Source organism: Vicia villosa, unplaced genomic scaffold (assembly GCF_029867415.1).
Source record: "Vicia villosa cultivar HV-30 ecotype Madison, WI unplaced genomic scaffold, Vvil1.0 ctg.001063F_1_1, whole genome shotgun sequence".
In the NCBI taxonomy this organism is placed as follows: domain Eukaryota; kingdom Viridiplantae; phylum Streptophyta; class Magnoliopsida; order Fabales; family Fabaceae; genus Vicia; species Vicia villosa.
The window spans coordinates 189,168-204,764 of NW_026705468.1; the positions used below are offsets into that span (position 1 = coordinate 189,168).

Sequence of the window (15,597 nt, forward strand, 5' to 3'; positions counted from 1 at the left end):
AAATGATGAATATACAAATAATTCAATTTGTACTTGTATTTTCATAAAATGATGTGGAAAATAATTTGCAATACTAGTTATCTATGTGAATGTGATACATATTATTGGAACTCTTGAAGAGCTTCCAAAAGCTATAAATTCCTTAAAGAAAGAGTTTGAGATGAAGGACCTAGGAAAAACAAAAATTATGTCCAGCCTTACAAATTGAGAATTTGGACAATGGAATATTTGTACATCAGGAAGATTATATAGAAAAGTGTTGAAACACTTCTATATGGACAAATCTCATTCGTTGTCTACTTCAATGATTGTTATATCATTAGATGTAGAGAAAGATCCTTTCAGGCCTCAAGAAAATGATTACAAAAATTGTTTGGTCCTGAAGTATCATATCTTAGTGCAATTGGAGCACTAATGTACCTTGCTAATTATACACGTCTCGATATATCGTTTGTGGTCAATCTATTACCAAGATACAATTATTCGCCTACATGTATTTGAACAGAGTCAAACATATACTTCGTTATCTTTGAGATGCTGGTTACTTGTCACATTCTCACAATAGTGGATCAGAAACAGGCTATTTGTTTACATGTGATGGTACAACCATTTCATGGAGATCTATGAAACAACTCATGGAAACAACTTCATCAAATCCTGCATAACTATTAGCACTACATGAAGTCATTTCGAAGAAGATATTTTAAGCAACGACTACAAAGAATATCGTCTCACATGTAAATGTCTGCATGAGGGGGAGAAATACATATATTTTGCACTCTTTTTTCCTTCACCATGGTTTTGTCCCATTGGGTTTTCCTGGTAAGTTTTTTAACGAGGCAATTCACATTCAAAGGATATTGTACTCTTTTTCCTTCACTAGAATTTTTCCCACTGGGTTTTTTTTAGTAAGGTTTTAACGAGGCATATCCTCAATGGACATCCAAGGGGGAGTGTTATGAATATTTATGTTAGTGGATGTCCATCCATCTCCTAGTTCTTCATCTTCCTATTCCATACTTAATATGTGTTTAATATGTGTGATTTTCTATCTCCCTTGAGTCCTATAAATAGAGACACATATTACAATATAAAGCACACTTGAAATAAGATAAGATGATATTGCTCTCTTTCTTCTCTACCTCTCTTTGATCTATATGGTTTTGGTTAATTTTATAACAAATATGTATAATTTTATATTATTACCTCATCTTATACTATTGTAGTAATTATATATATTTCAACTTTTTTTGTTGTTGTATATCTTCATCCTTTTCTACCCAAACAAAGACAAGGTACCTATTTTTTTTTTAATTTTTGTATCGATATTTTTATTTCCTTTTCTTATTTTTGACTATGTGTTAACTATTCTTCAATTTATATGGCAGACTTACGATTTAATTTACTCTATTATATCAATTATCTAAATATTTTAACTATACGATTTTGTAATAATTTTCTTATAGGATTTTGTGATGTAGTTTTCTCTACTATTTCTTGCGGACCTAAAGAAGAAAGAAGAATTATTTTGTTGCTACTTTTACATTCTTATTACTTGAGAATCATGTGAAAAATCATATAAAAATCATATAAAATCATATAAATATCAATTATGATACAAATGATTATAACAATATTTAAATATGTCATTTTGTTCTGCATTATTTGAATTTCATAGGTAACAATATTATTATTATTATGATAAATTATATTATTATGATTGCGATTTACTTGCAAGCATGTTGTTGCAATTTATTGTTCTTTATTTTCAATACAGTAAATTAGATTATTGTTTCAATTGTTGTAACTTCTCAAAATCGTCAAATTTATCTTTTATTATTCCAATTAATTGATTCGAAATTGTAATATTTATATAATAACAATATTAATATTAACACTATATAATTATATATATATATATATATATATATATATATATATATATATTTGACATCTTTATTTTATTAAATATTAAATTAACACTATATTAATACATAATAATAATAATAATTATTATTATTATAAAAATACTAATAATAAAAAAAACATAATATTATATTAATAATAATAATATAATAATAATAATAATATATAATAATAATTTATACAAGTTTAAATTATATAAATTTATTGAAATAAATAAATTTAAATTTGATGCAGAGAATAAAATCAAGATTTATTTTATACGTCATTGAAATAAATAATTAAGTTCGATTAAATTTTTTAACCGCTCAAATTATTAAAGTCAGTTTTAAAATATCAATCAATTAAAATCAGTTTTAAAATATCAATAAATTAAAATAGGTTAAAAAAGCATTTATACAAAGAATTTAATTTGGTTTTATTGAAACAAATATTTAATTTCAATTAAATTTTTTAACCCCTCAAATTATTAAAATCGATTTTAGAATATCAATCGATCAAAATCGATTTACTTTGACAATCTATTTCACAAATTCATATTCCTTTAAAATTTGCACAATATCGAACGAGTAAGATCTTAACTCAAATGATTAAAGTTATATATTTTTCTCAATGATCTCACAAATCATTGAGATCAAAATAGCAAATCATAAAAATATAATAATCTCACAGATCATTGAGAACATAACTAAGCGAAAGGAATTTATTTACATTATAATTTAAGTTTTTTTAAAACTATTTCTTCCTTTAAATAGTTTGAAATTATATTACCCATCTTTCTATTGCAGATATAATATATTGTTATTTTTGTGATATGATATTTTTCTCCCTCTTAATTCATATATATTTCTATCATCCTTTTTTATTTCTGTTCAATCTCTCTAATAGGTATATCATTACCCACACCCAAAATATAAATTTTTATTATTTTTATATATTCTATATTTTTCATTTGATATGTGTCATCATAATCGTTGTTTTTTTTTGTAGGAGAACAAAATAGGCATGCTTTAGATTTATAGGTCAATTTATAAAAGTTTTGTTTAAAAATATGTGTCTAATCACCCATTTTTTATGTATTTTTATATATAAATATATAAATTAAATATTTTTATTGAATTTTTTATATTTGTCATCCGATACTAAATATTTTTAATGGCAATAACATCTCAATACCTCAAAGTTTGCAAAACTATGTACACCATTAATAATATATTTTCTTTTATTTAAATTATTTATTTAAATAATAATCACGTCATTTTAAGATATACTGAAAACAAACGAGAATGTATTGATTTCTAAGTTACAATTTTAATTTAATAATAAATATTGTAGTGATAATAACAAGCCATTGAAACAAAACTATTAAAATAAAAAATAAAAATAAAAAATAAAATAAAATGATAAAATAATAGTAATAGAATATATCATAATATAGTAAAGTAATTGTTATAAATTAACATTAACATTAATAATAATAATAATAATAATTATTATTATTATTATTATTATAACCTACTTAATATAATAATAACAATAATAATAAAATATTAAATTTTAATAAATATTATAGTTTTCAATCCTAAAATATCCGTGTATCGCACGGGCCAACAATCTAGTTTATATATATATATATATATATATATATATATATATATATATATATATATATATATATATATATATATATATATATATATATATATATATATATATATATATATATATATATATATATATATATATATATATATATATATATATATATATATATATATATATATATATATATATATATATATATATATATATATATATATATATATATATATATATATTGTAATAGGGACCGGTTTATTCAACCGAATTATCCGATCAAACGGTTCGACCAGTGATTCAACCAATGAGCCAGTGATCCAGTACCCTCACCGGTTTGATGACCGGTCTGATTTTTAAAATACTAGTACTTTGATCATAATCGTGTCACTATTTCTACTTGTTTCAATCCAATTTTCAAGCATTGTCTTGGAATTTTAGTTAAAATACTTTTTAACCTCGTCGTGTTGAAATCTTACTTAACATACTCTTAAAGGTCGACAACCAGTGCAATGTTAAGTTGTTCACAAATAGTATGTTGTTCATCAAATACATGTTATTGGACGATAAAATGTAATAATGGAAGCATGCTTCAATACTTTCCTGAAGCAAACATTTCATTAATTAAAGTTGGTAATTTCTACAACGTATAGCTTATCCTATGTGGATACAAAATAGGAGGCAATGTGACAAGGTTCCAAACAAAACCAATGAGAAATGGCGTTGTGATGCAATTCCAGATACAGAATCATAAACCACATTGGGCACATAAACAACTAAAATGATACATGTTTTTGCATCCAACTGAAATGCATATAGAATAAAATTCTTAGTTTGATGTCCAAACATAGATCTGGCCTCCGCTTGTAGCTCCTGCTAGCATCCCAACATTGTAAGGGTGGGCATCAAATCTACATGGAATTGCAGACATGTGTGGGCTCTCTAAAGTCTTTACTGTCGCCTTTTGAACTGTTGAGACGATGTCAACTCCTCTGTTCATGTTCCCAATGAATAGATGTGAATTGTCCCAGCCCCATATTGCTCTGCTACCACAAAATCAAGATCATGAACGCAATTAGAATCAAATAGTGATGAATTATATCATAATTGAAATGTAAAAATCAGGTCCAAACTCAAAAGAGTTAAGAGTTAAGTCCCACAGCTTGTTTTGCCTAGGGACTAACTAGTTCAGCAGATGGCAAAAGAATTACACAACAACTAAACATTCAATAACTCTCCCAAAACCGCACCTGAAAGTCGAGAGCCATCTTCCAGTCTGATTGAAATGATACACAGAAGTCTCATCCTCCAAATTCACTCCACTGTATATACGAACTGTGTTGTCCAAGCTGCACAAAGATAGCATAGTCCCAATCCAATCAAATTCAAAATTTAGCACAAACCCAGATCAATATAATTAAGAATAGAAAAAGAATGCAAATTTGAGAATCGATGTTAACATCCTGACCCAGATTAGTAAGTAACAAAAAGTAATAGACTATGCTAGTAAGTAAGCACGCTCACACTGTACCTTTAAGTATTGAAACATAGTAATATTAAGAATGGAATAAAGGTTTCATACCTAGTAGTGGCAAGGCTGCATCCAGTAGGAGAGAAATAGGCTGATTGCACCGATCTTTTGTGAGCAAATGTCCTCAAGGCTGAGTGCTTAGGCCCTCCAATACATCTCAAATCCCAAGTACAGGCAGTTCCATCAGAGGAACTGGTAGCTACAATATGAGAGCTTTGAGGGTTGAAATCAATTGTATTAATTCTAGCTTCATGCAAATCCCAATGGGATGAACATTTTCCTATCCTGTTATCAAATACTGCCAGACCCCCTTTACCCTCAGAGAAATATAAACAGTTTGCATCATTCTTTGGTTGTGAGAGAGCGTATATGCATGCATTATCACTACCGTTATAAACCATATCAAAAATTTCCTTCTCGGCATCCATCAACCGAATTAATCCATCATAACAACTAGTGTATATCTGCATACAAATCAATGATCACAACATCAGACAATTCGTTCAAACCCGTAAAATTAAGGAAGTTATAAATTATCCTATCAATGAATTCATTAAAACTTATAAAAAGTTGAATATATATATATCAAAACATAGCCTCATCTTTTCAAAGCTCTTCATCAAAGATATCATAAGGATAAAATAACTAACTGATGCAGAATTCAGAAATGATTCACACACCTTTGACAAGCAATGTTGTTGGAACAAAACCCCAGAAATGGGAGCCTCGTGTGGATGGTACAAAAAAAACTCACTTTCTCCAACATTCCAAAAACCAATATCCCCAAATTTGTTACCCGCTGCAATCGTGTTAACATCCTTTGAAGGACAAAACCGCACTTGAGTTATCCTTCCAGGAAGGACACGTGCTATATTTTCAGGATCCAGATACAAAGATTCCAAGTCAAGGGAACACTCGGTTTTCATCTTTTTTACAGACCCATTAAGTTTTTCTTCTGAGAATTCCTTATTGGACATACCAACGAGTGTCTCAATAAAAGAACGATCAGAACCATCAACGCCTTTGTAAACATCCTTCATGGAAATAGGACCCAAATTTTGAACAATGTTCTCAACTTTATTGGGGGAATTGTGAGGGGAAGTGTTGGAATCTGAAGTAGAGTCTAAATCTAACCCTTTGGAATCAGGCGGGATACCTCTAGTTCGAAGTGAGCGTCTGATTACAATTGGGGTTTCAATTTTGGGTTTTTTCTCCGATTTAACAGTGTAAGATTTGGTAACAATCCTGAAAATCGCAAATTATGAACATCAATTATCAAAACAAACGAGTATTGAAGTTCAATTAAAAGGGGAAAATTAATCATGACATATGAAGTAAAAAATATAGAAATGGAGAAGAAAAATACTTGGAATGATCGGAGAGTGCGGTGGCTTTGGATTGAACTTTGAGTGCGGCCATCATTTCATTGTTGCGACGAATATTTTCAAGACGCTTGCGTTCATACTCGTTGATTTTGGGAGGCGCCATTGAAATTGAAGAGAAAGAAGATGAAGTTAGGGTTTTGATTTTGGAAAAACAGTAGTGAATGAAAGGTTTTAGATCTAAGAATTTATATTTATTTTTCACGAAAATACATTTTGCGCGGGAACTCAAAACTCGCTCTGGCGGTAAACAGAGTAATTGTCTGGTAAAAAATATCTCGTATATAAACTTAAGAAATCAAATGGCCATAAAAATGCATATATACTTGGTTCAATTGATGACACACGGCAGAGTTTTTTTGTTTTATTAAAATTATTTAATTGTTTAATATGTCAAATTATTATTCCCATATTACTTTTTATAAATAAGTTATTAAAAGTGTTGTTAATATAATATTTACAAGTGGACGCAATTATTTGTTATTAATTAACAAACAGAAATGTTATTCTTACACTAAACCATACACCTACACCGTATGTACGGACAATATTATTGGATTATCATTGTGCTTTAAGATACCATTCCTTTCCGAGGTGACGGGCCATGAGCAACATCATTTCCCGCAGTTGTCTTTACGAATGATTCCTTATTCAGAAGAATCAGTGATATTATTTACAAAATACTACCAGGTTGATGCATTTCATAGTGATCTTGCGACATTTAAAATGGTTATTAAACTTCTAAGGGCAACAACTCTAATACCACTTTGGGTTATGATTATGATACTTAAAAAAAAAATAGCTTAATTAAAAGAAGAGAAATGCTAAAAATAAAAGGATGACTACCACTTCTCTTTCCAATTCAAACATTAAGAGAGTACACTACAAAACATGCTTTTGTCATTGGTACAATAAGAAGTGCATCCCTGTCACTTGAAACAATTGCAGTAAATGCATTTTGTTGATCCATGAAACAAACATGTTTAAAGTCTGCTAGAACATAAATTTTGCAGAAAAAAATTATCAGCAACCTATGAATGATACTTTACATAAAAAAACATAGAAGATAGGCATCAACTAAAATGTTTCATTTTTTTTTATTCAACCGAGGTTTGGATCCTGCAGCCATATAGTTGTCATATGTTAAATGAGTTAAGATCTCATTTCAAAAGGTATATCAAAGGATAAAGTTTTCCAAATACATTTATACATCTAACAGAGCCAGATTTAACATTGTATGAGAATCGGATTAAAGACCAATGTAGAAATTGTTTGGAGTTACAGACTCCTTAAGTTCTCGGGCAATTGGATATAAATGTGTTTGATCAACCTCATCTTTCAAACTAAATTTTAGAATGAGACAGAGGCTCATTTCAATGCATCATATAGCCGATACTTAACACAAAAAGTCATGAAAATAGTCCAACTAAAATGGTACATCACATGTTTGTTGGAATCATGGTGGGATTTTCAAGAAACGCATTGCCAATCAAAATTTTGAATTTAGAACTTCATACAAGTTGTGTCCAAAAAGCATGGGGACTTGATAATTTATGTTGCAGTACCGCAATTCCAAATGAGCACTAAAAAGTCCTAGCGCGATGTCCAAACATAGACCTGGCCTCCGCTCGAACCCCCTGCTAGCATCCCAACTTCGTAAGAGTGTGCATCAAATTTATGTGGAATTGCAGATATGAGTGGGCTCTCTAGAGTCATCACAGTTGCCTTTTGAGCTGTCGAGACAACAGCAATTCCTCCTTTTGTACTCCCAGTGAAGAGGTATGAGTCGTCCCAACCCCATATTGCCCTGCCAACATGAAATCAAGATAACAAATGTCAACTAACGAAGACTGAAATAAATTCCTTTTTAACTAATGAAGACTGAAAACAGTGGGACAAGATAAGCAGATGGCAAAGAGAAAGGCATAAAACTCAACAAAAATCTGTTGCTTCCCCAGAAACCGCACCTGAAAATAGAAAGCTTCCGGCTACTTTCATGATTAACAAAAGCTGCGTCCTTCAAGTTAACTCCACTGTATATGACAACCGTGTTGTTTGTGCTACATCAAGAGATTAATCAACTCAATCCAATCAAATTCACACTTAGGTAAATAAAATCAAGGATTAGAATCATCAAAAGATTATAACCAAGGATTGAAAAAAAAAACATTTATTGAATCAAGTTTCTAATCAGAACTGAACTTAACAAATAACATTAAATACTAGACGCTATGAAGCACGAACACCCCAAACACAACTCCGACAAAGACACATTGACACCCCTAATAATTTGAAAAAATGAATAAACTAAACGCAATCACAAGTGTTTCATACCTTGTGATCGCAAGGCTACATCCAGAAGGAGAGAAATAGGCAGATTGCAAGCCTCTTTCATGAGTAAATCTCCTTATAGCTGGGAGGTTACTATCCTCACGCAGACCACCCATAAATCTAAAATCCCAGGTACACGCAATTCCATCCGCTGAACTAGTAACTGCAATGTGAGGGTTTTCAGGGTTGAAATCTATTGTATTAATCCTCCTTCGATGCAAAGCTAAGCAGGACGAAGAGGAACATTTTCCCATCCTACTATCCCAAACAGTCAAACCTCCAGAACCTTCAGCTAAATATAAACAGTTTGCCTCATTCTTTGGTTGCGCGAGAGCATATATACCTGCTTTATCACTACTTTGATATACCATATCAAAAATTTCCTTCTCGGCATCCATCATCTTAACAAATCCATCTTTACAACTTGTGTATATCTGCATATTAAAATCAATAATCACAACATCAGAAACTCTGCTATTTCGCAAACATGTTAAAACGGAAAATGAGAATTCGGCATTCACACACCTTTGACAAGCAATGCGATTGAACCACAATCCCGATAATGAGAGTTTGATGCGGCCGATACAAAAAAACCTCACTTTGTCCAACATTCCAGAACCCAATACTCCCATTTGTGTCACCCGCTACAATCATGTTGATATCATTGGAAGGGAAAAACCGCATTTGAGTTACCCTTTCAGGAACAACTTTTGATATATTTTCAGGATCCAAAGACATAGATTCCAACTCAAAAGAACACTCAGCTTTGTTCTTACTTTTTGCAGTACCATTGGATTGTTGTTTTAGGGTTTCAATGAAAGAACAATCCGAGTGCGTGCCTTTGTAAGCTCCCAAAGTGTACTTCCTAGGCTTAGTCTTAGAAGGGAGAGAATTCGATGGATCGGGTGTAACGCCTATAACAGATTTGTTAGAGTTAGTTGGTTATTGTTCAAAATAGTTGGTTAGAATTTGTTACAAAAATAAAAATACTACCTCTGATTCGGAGGGAGCGTCTGCTAGCATTAGGGGTTTCGGTTTTCGGTTTCTTCTCGGATTTCAATTTGGTCACAGCTCTGTAAAATTCAAATATGCAATGTCATTTATCAACAATTATCGTCCTGTTCAATCAGCTCAGTTAATATAATGAGGTATTAGAGAAGAAAATGACCTTGGACGCTTGAAGAGTTGTGAGGCTTTGGAGTGTATGTTGAGTGCGGAAATCATTTCGGTGTTGCGACGAATGTTTTCGAGTCGCTTCAATTCGTATTCAGAAAGTTTCTGAGTCGCCATGGAAGAGGAGGATCTATGTTTCTAATGGCTTCTTTGCTTAGCTAATTATTTTTGTAAATTTATGTTTCTGAGTTCTGAAAGGAGAACATTGAAGAATGCAATGATATCCCGCGCAAAAAGTACCGCTGAAATGTAGGATAGTTTGGTAATTACCGTCTACACAAGAATCATTTCATGCTCATTTTATTCATTTATAAAATGATTTATATAGAGTATAGACACTAATAAATTTATTATTATTATTATTATTATTATTATTATTATTATTATTATTATTATTATTATTATTATTATTATTATTATTATTATTATTATTATTATTATTATTATTATTATTATTATTATTATTATTATTATTATTATTATTATTATTATTATTAAATTAGTATACCATTATGATTTAAATTTTTTAGGTTTATTTATTTTAATTAACTTATGTGTTATGTCATTTAATTTTTTTTATATTTTTAGCACGTCAATTTAATTATTAAAATTACATTCTTTTTAATTTAAATATTTTTTAAAAATTAGAACAGAGTCTCTCAGTTGACTGGACCGGCCCTGTGTTCACTGTGTAGTAGTGTATGTTTTATATTAATAAAATATTGCATTAATGTTGTGTTTTTGTTTGTCATTACAAAGTCTCTCTAAATTGCAACTCAGACTCTTATACCAATTTGTTGGAATAATTAGGTTTCAAGAAAAGGAAGAAGAAAGAGTGAGAAGAGAGAAACTATTGAAAAGAGAATTTTATTGAAGTGAAGTTGCTCTCTGCTTACAACCTATTTATAAGACAACCAAAATCCAAAACATACAAGATACACTTCGACACAACAATTATATGTTGTATTCGACTATGTCAAATATAGCTAACTCCACTCAGCTATCTTAACTATGTAAACTCCAAGTGCTTCGGCTCTGTCGAACACAACATTGTCGATCATAGACTTGCTTACCGAAACCAAGAATTACATCTTCTAACAATCTCTAGTCGACCAAATAATCAAAAACATGAACCTTACACAAAAGAAATACACCTTGATCAAAATGAAAGGCTTTAATCCTCTGAGGGCAGATAAACTTGCATTTTGTTTCTCAGTTCCAAAATTGTGATACTGATTTTATGCTAGTTAATGCGATGGGTTTTACAAAATATTTTCAGGATGATGCATCTTGCAGGGATATTTGCAATATTTGGAAGAGTTCTTAAGATTCTAAAACCGTCCACTCTAATGCAACTTTTGGTTATGGTTAAAATACTGATACTCAACAAACGAAAACTGAATTAAAAGGATAACTGCAATTTCTCTTTCCAATTCAAATAGCAAGACAGTACACTACAAAACAAGTTTTTGCCTTTGATACAGTATGAAATGCATCATGTCAATGGGATTTTCAAGAAACGCATTGCCAACCAAAAGTTTGAGTTTACAACTTCATACTAGGTGTGTACAAAAAGCATGGGGACTTGATAATTTATGTTGCAGTACCGCAATTCCAAACGAGCAATAAAAAGTCCTAGCGCGATGTCCAAACACAGACCTGGCCTCCGCTCGTACCCGCTGCTAGCATCCCAACTTCGTAAGAGTGTGCATCAAATTTATATGGAATTCCAGATATGAGTGGGCTCTCTAGAGTCATCACAGTTGCCTTTTGAGCTGTTGAGACAACAGCAACTCCTCCTTCTGTACTCCCAGTGAAGAGGTATGAGTCGTCCCAACCCCATATTGACCTGCCACCATGAAATCAAGATAACAAATGTCAACTGTTTTTTGTTCGGAATGAAATAAATTCCTTTTTAACTAATGAAGACTGGAAACAGTGGGACAAGATCAACAAATGGCAAAGAGAAAGGCATAAAACTCAACAAACATTCGTTGCTTCCCCAGAAACCGCACCTGAAAGTATAAAGCTTCCCGCTACTTTCATGATCAACAAAAGCTGCGTCCTCCAAGTTTACTCCACTGTATATGACAACTGTGTTGTTCGAACTACATCAAGAGATTATATCAACTCAATCCATTCAAACTCACAATTAGGTAAATAAAATCAAGGATTAGAATCATCAAAAGATTATAACCAAGTGTTTCATACGTTGTGATCGCAAGGCTACATCCCGAAGGAGAGAAATAGGCAGATTGCAAGCCTCTTCTTTCATGAGTAAATCTTCTTAAAGCTCGGAGGTCACTATCCTCATGCAGACCACCAATACATCTAAAATCCCAGGTACATGCAATTCCATCCGATGAACTAGTAACTGCAATGTGAGGGTTTTCAGGGTTGAAATCTATTGTATTAATCTTCAATCGATGCAAAGGTAAGCGGGACGAAGAGGCACATTTTCCCATCCTACTATCCCAAACAGTCAAACCACCAGAACCTTCAGCTAAATAGAAACAGTTAGCCTCATTCTTTGGTTGCGCGAGAGCATGTATACATGCTTGACCACGACTTTGATATACCCTATCAAAACTTTCCTTCTCAGCATCCATCATCCTAACAAATCCATCATTACAACTCGTGTATATCTGCATATTAAAATCAATAATCACCGCATCAGAAAATTCTGCTATTTCGCAAACATTTTAACAGAAAATGAGAATTCAGTAACCAATATTCACACACCTTTGACAAGCAATGTGATTGAACCAGAATCCCCGAAATGAGAGTTTCATGCGGATGATACAAAAAAACCTCACTTTGTCCAACTTTCCAGAACCCAATATTCCCATGTGTGTCACCCGCTACAATCATCTTTATATCATTGGAAGGGAAAAACCGCATTTGAGTTATCCTTCTAGGAACAACATTTGATATATTTTCAGGATCCAAAGACATAGATTCCAACTCAAAAGAACACCCAGTTTCGTTCTTAATTTTCACAGTACCATCGGATTGTTGTTTTAGGGTTTCAATGAAAGAACAATCCGAGTGTGCGCCTTTGTAAGCATCCTTCATTGGAAGAGAATCTGATTCTGCTGTAACGCCTATAACAGATTTGTTAGAATCAGTTGGTTATTGTTTAAAATAGTTGGTTAGAATTTGTTACAGAAATAAAAATACTACCTCTGATTCGGAGGGAGAATCTGGTAGCATCAGGGGTTTCAGTTTTCGGTCTCTTCGATTTCAATTCGGTCACAGCACTGTAAAATTCAAATATCAATGTAATTCATCAACCATAATCATCCCGTTAAGTCAGCTCAGTTAGTAGCTCTGCATAGACATCAGGTGCAGGGTCACGGGCTTAAACCCGAGAGTCAACTCCGGCCACTAGGCTACTTTAAAAAAAAAAAACAATGTTCAAATTAGAGAAAAATAATGAGCTATTAGAGGAGAAAATGACCTTGGACGCTTGAAGAGTTCTGAGGCTTTGGCTTTTAAATTGAGTGCGGAAATCATTTCGTTGTTGCGACGAATGTTTTCGAGTCGCTTCAATTCGTATTCAGAAACTTTCTGAGTCGCCATTGAAGAGGAAGATTTGGGTTTCTGATGGCTTCTTTGGTTAGCTAATTATTTTTGTAAATTTATGTTTCTGAGTTCTAAAAAGGAAAACATTGAAGAAAGAAAGCGATGATTCCCCCGCAAAAAGTAATGTAGGATAGTTTGGTAATTACCGTCTTCCGTCTATACAAGAATCATTTCACTCTCATTTTAAAATTTGTTTCATTTATAAAATGACTTTAAATAGATATACTATAATAAATTATATATACCCTAATAATAATAATAATAATAATAATAATAATAATAATAATAATAATAATAATAATAATAATAATAATAATAATAATAATAATAATAATAATAATAATACACCCGTCATGATTATACTTATTTGAATGTTATTGCTAATCAATATAATTTTAAAAAATTATTTGAAATATATCAATATAACTAATTTTGATATAAGTTTATGTGTAATTTAAAATATAAGTTAGTTGTTTTGATGTGTTATATTATTATTTAACTATTTAAAATAAATTTGCACAAAATTAATAAATAAATAAAATAAATCATTTATTTATAACATCAAACTAATAATTGAAATAGAAAATAAATAGAATTGTAAAATTGAAATAGAAAAATCACTAATTTCATAGATGTTAGAAGATAAATAAATTTGTTTGTAGAGCTCAACGGCATGAATTATATTATATGTGACTTTATAACACCGTTGAGTATTTGCATTTAGCATCACTCATGAATTTTTCTTTACCCACCTCCCTATGGGGGAAACCCCCAGCGAAATCCCAAAACTGCCCTTGCTTCGGAGATGCATCTCCGAAGTTATTTTTTTTTTGTTTTTTTTTTTAGTTCGGAAATGAATCTCCGAAAACATCAAAAATTTGATGTTTTCGGAGATTCATTTCCGAACTAAAAAAAATTCAAAATCCGTGCATATTTTCGGAAGTTCATTTCCGAAACTGTTGCTGCATATACAAATTTCCCTCCTTCACTTTTTCATCATTTTTCTCCAAAAACTTATCAAAACCCTCTCTAAACCCTATCAATCTCCATCAATTTTTCGCCCTAAAAGCAAGTTTCAAACCGTTGATCACGTTAAAGGGGGCATAGAAAGCTACAATTTCAGGTAAACATCTCTCATTTCATCCCCTTTTTCACTACATTGATTCAACAAATTTATGCTGAAAACTGATATGGTTCGGAAGTTCATTTCCGAAATATATTACCTAACAAATTTCGGAAATGAACTTCCGAAACATGCCCTGGTAGTTTAAAAAAAAAACAGTTTTGGCCAATTTTGCTAATTTTTGCATTTGCTAGGTATGGTGCATCCGGACAACATTGTGCAAGACGATGGAGTATTAAATCCAGAAATTGTCAACGTTAATAACGATCCGGTTATTGACGCTACTCCTATGATCAATGCGGTCGATGTTAGGCAACATTTTACAAATGATCGGAGCTTCGTTAGTCGAGAACAATTGATTGATTGGGTTCGAAACGAAGCTAGTAAACTTGGATTTGGAATTGTCATTTTAAGGTCGGACAACGGAAATAGTAGGCGGAAAGCTTTCGTTGTTTTGAATTGCGAACGTGGTGGTAGTTATGTGCAATCAAACCGTGTGCTAAAACACGAGGACACGGGATCGAGAAAGTGCGGGTGTCCGTTTAAGTTGCGTGCCACTCGGAGGGTTGATGATTTGTGGCGGTTAACCGTAATTTGTGGAATGCATAATCATGCCTTGGATGTCAAGTTACACGGGCATCCAATGGCGTGTCGTTTGTCCCGCGAAGAGAGGAATGTGATATCGGACCTAACGATAGTCAAAGTGGCGCCTCGCAACATACTTGCCGATTTGAAGCGTAAGAAACCGGATAGCGTTTCAAATATCAAGCAAGTTTACAATGAACAGCACAATCTCAAGGTTTTGAATATGGGCCCTCGTTCGGAAATGCAACAACTTTTGAAACTTCTAGGCGATAACAATTACGTTTCAAGCTTCCGAACCTCCGAGGACAAAGTTACCGTGCGTGATATTTTTTGGACTCATCCCGAAAGTATCAAATTGTTCAACACAT

The 15,597-nt window shown here is 31.9% G+C and overlaps 3 protein-coding genes across 3 annotated transcripts; all 3 read right to left on the minus strand.

Moving 5' to 3' along the window:
• Positions 1-4,093: 4,093 nt before the first annotated feature.
• LOC131633020 (uncharacterized) lies at positions 4,094-6,694 on the minus strand. The gene is made up of 5 exons (XM_058903727.1): positions 6,417-6,694; positions 5,731-6,295; positions 5,102-5,514; positions 4,770-4,868; positions 4,094-4,562 (listed from the first exon to the last, which is right to left on the minus strand). The coding sequence occupies exons 1-5, from the start codon at positions 6,536-6,538 to the stop codon at positions 4,349-4,351; spliced, it is 1,413 nt and encodes a 470-aa protein (XP_058759710.1). The 5' UTR covers positions 6,539-6,694; the 3' UTR covers positions 4,094-4,348.
• Positions 6,695-7,649: 955 nt separating this feature from the next.
• On the minus strand, positions 7,650-10,204 carry LOC131633025 (uncharacterized). The gene is made up of 6 exons (XM_058903732.1): positions 9,932-10,204; positions 9,757-9,836; positions 9,289-9,677; positions 8,767-9,197; positions 8,400-8,492; positions 7,650-8,239 (listed from the first exon to the last, which is right to left on the minus strand). The coding sequence occupies exons 1-6, from the start codon at positions 10,051-10,053 to the stop codon at positions 8,026-8,028; spliced, it is 1,329 nt and encodes a 442-aa protein (XP_058759715.1). The 5' UTR covers positions 10,054-10,204; the 3' UTR covers positions 7,650-8,025.
• Positions 10,205-11,338: 1,134 nt separating this feature from the next.
• LOC131633019 (uncharacterized) lies at positions 11,339-13,632 on the minus strand. Its single transcript, XM_058903726.1, has 6 exons — positions 13,397-13,632; positions 13,120-13,196; positions 12,679-13,040; positions 12,148-12,581; positions 11,952-12,044; positions 11,339-11,785 (listed from the first exon to the last, which is right to left on the minus strand). The coding sequence occupies exons 1-6, from the start codon at positions 13,516-13,518 to the stop codon at positions 11,572-11,574; spliced, it is 1,302 nt and encodes a 433-aa protein (XP_058759709.1). The 5' UTR covers positions 13,519-13,632; the 3' UTR covers positions 11,339-11,571.
• Between the last annotated feature and the right edge of the window lie 1,965 nt (positions 13,633-15,597).

What these genes read in the sequence shown, in the direction of transcription:
- LOC131633020 (XM_058903727.1), bottom strand. Translation starts at nt 6,538, where the DNA reads ATGGCGCCTCCCAAAATCAACGAGTATGAACGCAAGCGTCTTGAAAAT. An exon ending in AACAACATTGCTTGTCAAAG is followed by an intron (nt 5,515 to 5,730) that starts GTGTGTGAATCA and finishes ATTTGTATGCAG; the next exon opens with ATATACACTAGTTGTTATGA. An exon ending in TGCAGCCTTGCCACTACTAG is followed by an intron (nt 4,869 to 5,101) that starts GTATGAAACCTT and finishes ATCTTTGTGCAG; the next exon opens with CTTGGACAACACAGTTCGTA.
- LOC131633019 (XM_058903726.1), bottom strand. Translation starts at nt 13,518, where the DNA reads ATGGCGACTCAGAAAGTTTCTGAATACGAATTGAAGCGACTCGAAAAC. An exon ending in ATTCTCCCTCCGAATCAGAG is followed by an intron (nt 13,041 to 13,119) that starts GTAGTATTTTTA and finishes AATCTGTTATAG; the next exon opens with GCGTTACAGCAGAATCAGAT. An exon ending in AATCACATTGCTTGTCAAAG is followed by an intron (nt 12,582 to 12,678) that starts GTGTGTGAATAT and finishes TTTAATATGCAG; the next exon opens with ATATACACGAGTTGTAATGA.
- LOC131633025 (XM_058903732.1), bottom strand. Translation starts at nt 10,053, where the DNA reads ATGGCGACTCAGAAACTTTCTGAATACGAATTGAAGCGACTCGAAAAC. An exon ending in CAACTCTTCAAGCGTCCAAG is followed by an intron (nt 9,837 to 9,931) that starts GTCATTTTCTTC and finishes TGAATTTTACAG; the next exon opens with AGCTGTGACCAAATTGAAAT. An exon ending in ACGCTCCCTCCGAATCAGAG is followed by an intron (nt 9,678 to 9,756) that starts GTAGTATTTTTA and finishes AATCTGTTATAG; the next exon opens with GCGTTACACCCGATCCATCG.